Source organism: Protopterus annectens, chromosome 17.part0 (genome assembly GCF_019279795.1).
Source record: "Protopterus annectens isolate FY-2018-M chromosome 17.part0, PAN1.0, whole genome shotgun sequence".
NCBI lineage: Eukaryota > Metazoa > Chordata > Ceratodontiformes > Protopteridae > Protopterus > Protopterus annectens.
In genome coordinates this window covers 620,170,882-620,181,167 of record NC_056751.1, presented here as the reverse complement: position 1 = coordinate 620,181,167, position 10,286 = coordinate 620,170,882, and the positions used below count along the sequence as shown (strand labels likewise).

Here is a 10,286-nt window from a genome sequence, read left to right as displayed (position 1 = left end):
ATTATACAAACTGAAAATATCTAAAACATTGATGGTTTGAAAACGGTGCTCCCAAAGGGAAAACACACCCATTTTTCTCCTTTTGTAGGACACAAACCCCCATTTCATGCCCAGACATGAAAGGATATCTATCAACACTAACTTTTTGTAAGCGTATTTCAAGATTTTACAAACTCAGAGTAGAGGACAAAAGTAAGGAAACACAGCACTCACATTTTCACTTTTCTCTGAGTTTATCAGCCATGACAAGCACCAGCAGTATTCTAGAGACAGCATTTTGACAATCAGTCAAATGACATTCACAAACACTAAAAAGAGTGTCAGATTTAAAATAATATGAAAGAGAAAATTTCTTAGTATACATCAGTATATGACAATGACAGGAAAAGTTATGATTTATTAAAATATGTCACTCTGTACCTCAAATAAACTGAAACACACTCATTGATATAAATGTGCAAACTTTATTATTAATCTGCTGCAAAATTCAGACAGGATTTCTGTCAGTCAGAACACAGCAAGTCTTAATAAAGCTATGAAAAAGAAACCTGGCAAATACTATACATTGTCAGTGAAATCAGTTAATTATTAGTGGTGCAGATGTTACAAATAGTAACAGTGAATTCTGTATATTAAAATTATGCATTATAATGAAAGCAAATTATAGTTTATTTAAGTTTTATTTTTATTTTTAGGAATTTTTTTACAGTAATGACTGAAATCCCAGTTGTTAAACATCTGTAGCCTTTATTAAGCCTTTTAAGTATATTAACTGTAAACAGCCATTTATAGCCAGTTAATAAAGCCAAGTCCAAAAGCACACTTATGTTTTAGTTTAAACATTTATTTCTATATATTACAGTAAAAGCACTCTTTCAATATAACATTATTGAAAATGCCCTTTAGTATATAGTTTTGATTTTTTTAATGATATTTCAGGATGCTATACTTTTTAATGGTGGATCCTATGATTTTTTAAATATTTCTAGTTATTCTTACTTTTCTCTTTTCTTTCACAACACTCAACAAAATTAAATTGCTAATATTAGAGTTAACTGTTTAATTTTGTAAATATATGTATTTTCATTTCATATTTTAAATTGTGTGCATAATGAGGACTACACAACACGACATATTCTCATTCTTGACATGAAACTGCAGTTTGCATTCAGTAAAATTTATTTTATCGATAAAATATCAGTACTGCAGCATCTGTGATCTCCTTTGTGCAGCTCCAACCAGTATGTGTCCCATATCCATTCCAGTCAAATGCTGGGAAATCTCCACATTGTAGGGGATCACCCTTTGGGAAATAACCGCCTCCTCCAATGCAGTGCTAAGATATGGAATACACAGAATATGTTTACTTTTGTTGAACAAAAGACTGTTCAAAACAATGAAAACTGCCTACCACTGAAATCTGTCACAGACCAACAAATATTTTAATATATGTTTTATCCATTTAAGCTTTACATTTATTAGTGTCATGATCAGATAATCATTCTTATAATTACATTAATAGTAACGCATTATACTTCTAGATACATCATAATCTGCTAAACCAAGAGATTCAAAACTTTCTAAAGCTGTTAAACTGGTCATGGCTCTGACTTACAATGAATTATGTATATCAAAATTATGCATTATAATGAAAGCAAGAACTTGAGAGTGAAGGTAATTTTAATTTAGTATAGCTGTCTGCTTTCATTTTTGTTTGATAAATAAGGCAGTGGCACAACAATGAATTCTGCACTAGTTAAAATCATGGATAATTAATTTAGTTTATGTAATACTTTCAATGACAGATGGAAAAAATCATTTTGGAAGCACCCTTTGCACCCCAAAAATGAGTGGTTTTCCTTACATTCTGGACTTATTTAAAGGAACTCAAAGACCGACAAGACTCATAGAAGTGGAAATACTGTAATTCCTTCTTTCATGAGGGTTTACAATCCTAGTTTTATTTCAAATAGTATGTGGGATTGGTGCAAAACATCTCATGTGTGGATTTAGGGGACATGGTCCCCACAAAAATGTTTTTAACATTTAGTCATTTCATTGTTTGCCAGACAAAAGGAACTTTCAATAAGTTGGCAGTGTATTCATCATACTGACCATTAATGTCACTGTTTACATCAACTGTATGTGACCAGATGTTGGCCTGCAATGAAATGATTTTGTATCAGCTCAAACAGACCTTTTATTAATACATGCACCATTACTGTGACTGACACACCTCAGGTTGTAGTAGTACCTGCTAAATGAGTTTCAGCCTGCCATCACCTTAGCAGACTGCAACCCCTATCCTTCCAGTGTCACAGGAATCAGCTAAACTAGATTTCTGTACTACTGCTTTCTTACTTTTGTGACCTTCAGAATTAATTATAATGTGGCATTGTTTAGTGTGGAAAACAATTACGTTTGTGCTACTTTTCTTCCTCTCTCCATTTTAGAGCTCTAATATGTACTTTTAAAATGGGTAATGTCTCTTTATATTTTTGTACAATTGAAATACTTTACAATTGCTGTCAGTTCTGCACTAATGGTCCATTTAACCATATTCGTGCTTTTCCTAGATTGTACTTGCTGCTGAATTCATGGACAGTAATAGAGATCTACAACAAGTGTTTGCATGATAGTAGCTTGCCACACACTTGCTCAGTGCCATTTGCTATAAAAGGCATGTACCAGAACTCCCACTACCCAGATCTTCCTTAATCACTTAGCCCTGCATTCACCTTACCCTATTAAACTACATATGTCTACTAGGACCCTAACTCTAACTCTAGAACTCTTACCTAATCCCTAACCCTATTCCTAATTGTAACACTACCCTCCTACCCCATAACTCTAAAGTCCCCAATCACTCCCTAAACATAAAATTCCACTCATCCCTACCTAAACTTAAAATACCCAATTACTTCTCAACTCTAAATTGCAGTCCCATTCCTTAACCACAAACTCCCCTACCTCTCCCTTAACCTAAAACCTCAACTCCTGACCCCTATCCTTAAAGTCTCTGATCACTCCCTAACCTTACACTGTCCTACTGCTCACTGGCCCTTAGCTCCCTTCCTGCTACATAACCCTAAAGATCCAAGTCCCCAAGCCTAAATGCCCTACCTGATAGCTGTGTGAAGCCCAAACCTGCATTACCACCCCATCCTTCTCCCTCCCCAAGGCTGCCACACTTATGTGTGCTTGAACTCGGCTACTGTGTGTGGGTGAGGTGTGGCAGCTCCTCTCTCTTTGCATGGCTGACACACCTCAACTGAGCATGTAGTCACATTAAAGCATGAGTGGCAGCCCATGTGAGCTACAGACACCTGAGTCCCTGACTTTGAGACAGTGGTCTTCAAGCACCTGGGACTTGGACAGTTGTAATAAACCACAGTATTAGATTCCAGTTGTGGTTATCAGGTATATAGCTATGTTGTCTTATCTGAGTATATTCTGATTTGTTTTCAAATAACTGCCCTACCCAAGTCAACAATGAAAGTTGAAAGTTAATAAACAACAAAAATAAATCTCATTAAATAAAGAAGTAAACACAATTTAAACTGATCAGACTGGAAAAATGTAACATGCAGTAGATATTCACAGAGAAAACCAGGAATTCCTAAACATTTTCCAGCATTTACATATTAATCACCTCAAACAGAAATATTTCTTTATCTGTGGCTATGTCCCTGATATATGAAGTAGTCCCAGAACATAAGAGAGGCTTTTCCATAGACTATAATAATTACAGACCAATCAGAGTCACAAGCATACTGTCAAAGCTGAAGGAATTAATTATCATGGAATTATTTAAAAAGACGTGACTTAACCCAGTGCAGTGTTGACAGAGGAAGAGCTTGTAGGCATAATCTCATACTTTTTTGTAGGTAATGTTACTATCACCTCTTGATGAAGATTTATTTGATCTTCAAGCTTACCTCAATCTGGCAAAAGCATCTGACACTATTCTTCATGCTGAATTCACATATTCGGGGATCTAAAGGTAAAGAAAACTGTAGCAACTTGAGTTCACTTTAGATGTCTTGCCATGCACAAGAGGGAAGAAAATAAAGACTCCTCTTCTCACAATCCCTTGTCTGCAGTTGAGTCCCTTAATACACTCTTCTAGGGCTACTTCTTTTTTGGCATCTTTTTAGTACATGTCAGAAATTATTCCATTTAATGGCTCACCAAATATGTAGATGACTGAAAACTTGGGAGCACTGCCCTTCACTTCACTACCATCACTGAGGCTTATACTTTTGGTATAGTCAGAATAACTGAAGCTTGATTTAAATCCCAAGTAAAAGATGAAGAAATATTACCTCTAGAATTTGGCATAATGAAATTAGATAATTAGGCAAACGAGGCTGGATTGTAAAGAATCCCACAAATCCTTGAATATATCAGGATAATTCATTACGAGATCTTTCAATTTAATGTCCAAAAATTTTGCCAGGGGGTAAGTAATAGAACCTTTAACATCTAGCATCCACTATTGGATGTATAGGGGGCTGATTCACATCCTTGTGTACCTTAGGTACCCCAAAAATAATTGAGGTAATTGGATATGAAATGTTAAGATAATTTAGATTGTCCAGGGTATTGCACACATCAATGAATAAATCCTTTAAAAAAAACTTTAATTCTCCTATATGCAACAGTGAGTTCATTTAAAAATCTCCTCTAATAAATTTGACTAAGGGGAATTTGTCTCATTTTCTCATTGTAATCGGATTTATTCATTATGATGAGGCCTCCCCCCAAATTATCAGGCTTCATTATCCTAATATCAAAAAAAAAATGTGGACATTAAATTGAAAGATCTCATAATGAACAAACCTTATATATGCAAGGATTTATGGAATATTTTACAAAGAATAAATGTTATACCATTTGACAACACTTTTTTTCTAACTGTGGATATTAAGGATTTATACACAGTTATCCTACATGATCTGAGGGAGGAACAGTTCTGTGATTATCTGGTGAGAAAGGGAGTCTCTCAAATGTATACCGACATGTATGTACAATTGTGGGATATGGTATTAAGAAACAATTTTATTTTATTTGAAAATGAATTTTATCTACAACTGCAAGGAGTAGCTATGGGGTCATCATGTGGGGGTCTATATGCTAATATCATCATGCTTGAGTGGGAAAGGAGATATTTATGGGATTTTCCTTTCCTTTCTTACTGTCATATGTACACCCACTATTTGGATGATATAGTCATCCTATGGAAGGAACCCATAGAGGAAATCATGACATTTCTAGGCTATATTAATGCAACAACCTCCTTCGTAAGATTTACGCACAATACTAATGATGATGAGATCTCCTTTTTAGATGTACTTTTAAAGAAAGATGCCCCAAGTAGAAGGTTTGTTTCTGAGATATTTTGGAAAGGGACTTACTCAAATAGTTTTCATCATTTTGATAGTGGCCATCCATTTAAACAAAAGTGAGCTGTAGTAAAAGGTCAATTTGTGAGGCAGCTGGCATGGTCACCTTGATGGATTCATTACTGAAGGAATGTCTTAAACTGGAGGGAATGTTTCTAAAATGTGGCTACCTCCAATACTTAGTTAGGGAGGTAATGGTGGAAGTCCAGTCAAGAAGAGAGCGTGGGCACTTTTTACCAAATTTAGTGGGACAATCAGAAGATCCTGGAAACAAAAATGCAAGTAATCCCAGTGGTATCCCCAAAGTCTCAAAACAACCCACTAAACAAGTGTAGTGGGTCCAAAAGCAAAACAGTGTAAGAAACTTATCTGTGTGGAAGATTGTCAGTCCATATATCTCTGGTTAATCACTGTATATTAATCAGATCAGACAATAGTAGTAGAAGTAGAGAACTTAAACTCATCTTAACTCAAAAAAAAATTAATAAAAAATATATAAGTGTACAGAATTACTAAGTTTTTTGAAAGTAATCCAAGCAAGGCAGGCAGTCTGTTTCCAGTCAAAAATCCTTTAAGTACACAGACAAGTGATCGAAGTAAAAAAAAAATAGAGTAATAGCTTCCTCATAAACTTTCTAAATATATAAATATATATATATATATATATATATATATATATATATATATATATATATATATATATATACTTTTTATCAGGCAAGAGAGTAGTTTATTGTGCTGTAAAACAAAGTGTTATTAGTACACATGTTAAATTCAAATCCATTCCCCCATCAGTGTGACATTTGAGCTGGTCCTACCCTACTTAGTAGCTGTCATAATAATACAACCATTATGTTCTTTAAATAAAATTTATAATGATGTGGTACCTCTTATTTAACCAGATTATTAAGTAGATTATTAAGTCTGCAATTTTATCCAAGGCAATATACTACATGGCTGGAAATGTATCAACCTTAGTCCATTTGGCAATCAAAAAAAAATATATAAATATATACATATAGGCCGGGATTCACTAATCCTCCTTGTAAGACTAACTAAGTCTTACTCGGAGACTGCAGTCTAAGAGTATGATGTCAGCACGTCATGCATATGCATGAAGGCACACTGACTCAACTCTAAGGCTAACACAGAGCATGCACGAGTGCAGGGGGTGTGTCAGACTGCCAAGCAGTCCAAATATCCATACCCCTGCAAGTGCCTAAACAGCAAATGCCACCAGACATGAGCAAGTCTGCTCAAATGTGTAATTCTCCAACACAACACTCCCCCACATTCCAAACCTGTGTACAAATATAATAAAATGTAAAAGCATTTTTTTCCTCATTCCTGATATAGCTGCCTGTATTTGCGCATGTGTGAGTGGGTTTGCCCATTGCTTAGCTACAGTTAGCAGTTCAGACATTGAAGAGGATAATAAACTACTTATATACAAATTAAGCCAAATACCAATAGTGTAGTGGTAGAGCCTTTGCACATAGAGGAGGCATCCCTGGTTTGAGTCCCACCATTCCCCTTCCCATTTTCTTTAGAAATCTGTGCATAAAATTAATTCCTGACATTTACCTTTTAAATATTAGTACAATGCATTGAAATGGCCTATGTAGTAGTGAACGATATTTTATATATATATATATATATATATATATATATATATATATAAGACGGTGAAATGGACATGCATACTGATAAAGTCATACGTAATGTATGTTACGCAGTGTGAAGCACTGCTAAGCAAAGTTTACCAGTACTAAGCATATTTAAGTATAATTGCTCCTAGCTCAGCAGTGCTTTAACTAGTGCAATAGCTTTGCATGGAGCTGTGCATCGCGCCAACTAAAGCAAAAAAAACATGTTTTGCACTTAGCTGTGCACCGCGTTAACTAGCGCAACATCGGGCAACGTTGAGCAATGTCGGTAAACACAGAGCAACGTTGGGCAAAGTTGAACAAGGTCGGCTAAACAAAGCCACACCCCCTATTGATCAGGCCAGTAAAAAGCAATGACAGGTCTCGAATCCGGGATAGTGTGCACCATAATCACAATACTGATCCACTAATCCATGACAGCATTTGATGTTCATGGACTGTCAACACACACATATACATATTAATCAAAGTCTACCCAGTGCTAAGCAGGTGTGCACTCAGCTTAGAATTTTCAAATCTTGCCAATCACAAATAAGTGCGGGAAATGAGGCATATTTAAGTTCCATAGGTGGGAATACTTGCCATAACTGGTTGTAGCTCCCATTTGCAGGCAGAAATGGCTGGTGTTGGAGAGGGTTCTTGCTTCCGAGCGCAACAGTGTGGTATTGAGGAGTCAAAAGTGATGGTTTGGCTCCACATTCATCATCATGATGCTAGACTCCTGCAGGGCCAGTTCCAGGGAATGGAATACAAAGCAGAAGCCTGGAAGTGTCTCGCACATGAACTCACCAGTGCCACAGACGTCCCTCTGACTGGTGAGCAGGTAAGACACCAACATGCAGACCTGAAGAGATGCAAGCAGGACCAACTGAACCAATGAATACAGGAGGCCTGTGGGATGCAAAATGCCCCACCACTGTGTAAGTCGCCATGAAATGAAGTATGTAAAAATTGCTAGTGTAGTCGATAGTATGGATAGGTATATGTCTCAATATTGCTTCATTTACTTCACAGCTGCAGGTGTCCATGCTGTGAATCAGCAAACCTATGCAGATAGGCTGCTTAGGCTGTGCCACCAGGCAGGTTAGTAATTTTCCTGCATGTACTGTTATATAAAACAAGTGAGGGAGCCTGACAAAAAGTGTCGTAGCCCAATAATAAAGGTATAATAAAACTTGAATAACCTCTCTGCATGTACTGTTATGCAAAATAAGTGTGAGAGCCTGAAAAAGAGTGTTGTAACCCATTCATAAAAGTATAACAATTCCAGAATTATTTATCTGCATGTATTGTTATATAAAATAAGTGAGAGAGCCTGAAAAAGAGTATTGTAAACCATAAATGAAGGTATAATACATCTTGAATAAGATGTCTGCATGCGCTGTAATATCAAATAAATGAGAGAGCCACTAGAAAAGTGTGTAATGTAATTAATAAAGGAATAACTCCTGTAGTGTGTCCATTTCACTTTCTTCGAAATGTTGATGTACTCTTGCAGTATAGAAATAGTAGCATTGTATTAAGCGCTGTCAACCCACACTTGGCTAGGCCCATAGAAAGTGGATGAAGGGAGTGCCATTATCTCTTAAGCATATATACAGTTCTCAACTGTTGTTTCAAGGCTGGCATGTACAGGTAAATCTGGCACATGAGTAGCTTGTTATTGTGCTCACCAGAAATGTCAGTGTGCTGCTAGAAATGTAGGAGGCTGTTAAAATATAACTGATAATGTCACCTGAACACATCCAGATATGTAGACATATAAATATAAATAAAATATATAAATGCGTAGCAGTAACATCTGCATCCTGGACAGTTTGTATGTCAGATACAGGTCAGGTATATAAGGAACTAACAAAACACATTTCACAATGTAATGGACATTGCCTGGTGTAATAATACATGTAGGGGATATATACCTGCAGTCAATAGGAATGTAGTGTAAACTATAAGTACATGTAAGTTGTTAATGGAGGTATCTTTTTACACCCTACTGTATGTGCATAAACAATGCAATTCCACACCTTAATGGGTATGTGTAATCTCAAAACATTTGTTGGGACATATGTCCTATTGGTTTATAAACATCTGCATTTACTTTGATGCATGTGCTCTGTTTAAACACCACAATCCTGGTGGCCTGTTGCCACTAATCAATCCTGAATGCTGTTGGAATGTCCACTGTTATTCTGTATATGCATTTTCTTATGCTTGCTGTTCAACTGTTTGAACTCTGGTGTGTTGGGTTAATGGGAATATTACTGCATGCTGTTACAACTAATTTTGAATGCTGTTGGCTGTTACCAACCCATATTGTCATTAAATTCTCCTAAACACAGAACGTATGGAAAGGCCAGTCCCAGCGGACCCACCGGTCCCACCTCAGCTGGCAATGGCACCTGGCACCAGCAGGTCTGGTGCCTAGCCCGGGACCTCCTCCTCCGTTGGCTCTGTCACCTTCAGGTGGAAGCGCTTCAGGGGATGTGGCTCATCCCCTCCCGGCAAGCGTGGCTGGAGGAGGGCCACCTATCACCCTCCAAACGGTCCGGGCTGTGGTGCGTATGGAGATCAAGCGTTCAGTCACTGATCCTTTACGCCAGCTCGAGGCAAGAGTGGCATGACTCATGGGTGAGCCTGCCACTCCTACACAGCCCCCAGCACAGCCACCCTCCGAGCTATGAAGGTGCAGTGGTGACTGCCCATGGGTGGGGATCTCAGTTCCACTGTTGCCATCTGTGGGCTCATGGGTTTGCGATTTCCAAACATCCTTCCCCGTCAATGGTGTTCACCCACCCCATGTGTCATATTCCGCCCCTGTATGCATCTTGTTTGTCTTGTCTGTTTACCTCCCCAACCTACCTCCCCAAATATACCTACTTCCCCTACCCCACATTCCACTCTCACGTGAAAAATAAAAGAAAAAATGGGCAATCTGCTCCCACAAAAAAATTACGTCCCATACATAGCTGCCCATTTTGCACAAATGCCCGCTGGACACAGAAACTAAAATTCAATTGGCAGTACAACATACTTCGTTGTCCTCACCCCTCTCTCAGGGGTGGAAGGTTTCAAATTTCCCTCCAAATTACTAGTATATGCACAGCTGTTGCTGTTAAAGAAATGGGCAGCTACGGACATTCCTTACACTTGTCCTGCACATCCCGAGCTGTTTTCCCTACTGTTTTTCCCTCTTTGTGCCCCTTTTTCACCACTC

General features: G+C 37.5%; 1 protein-coding gene across 1 annotated transcript in view; it reads right to left on the bottom strand.

Annotated features, from left to right (window-relative positions):
* Positions 1-450: 450 nt before the first annotated feature.
* The window catches only part of LOC122791334 (intelectin-1-like), a 349,205-nt gene continuing 339,369 nt past the window's right edge, over positions 451-10,286 (bottom strand). Inside the window, exon 7 of the mRNA XM_044059049.1 lies at positions 451-1,336. Coding sequence (XP_043914984.1) covers positions 1,184-1,336 — 153 coding nt within the window. The 3' untranslated portion in view covers positions 451-1,183. The remainder of the gene's footprint in view (positions 1,337-10,286) is intronic.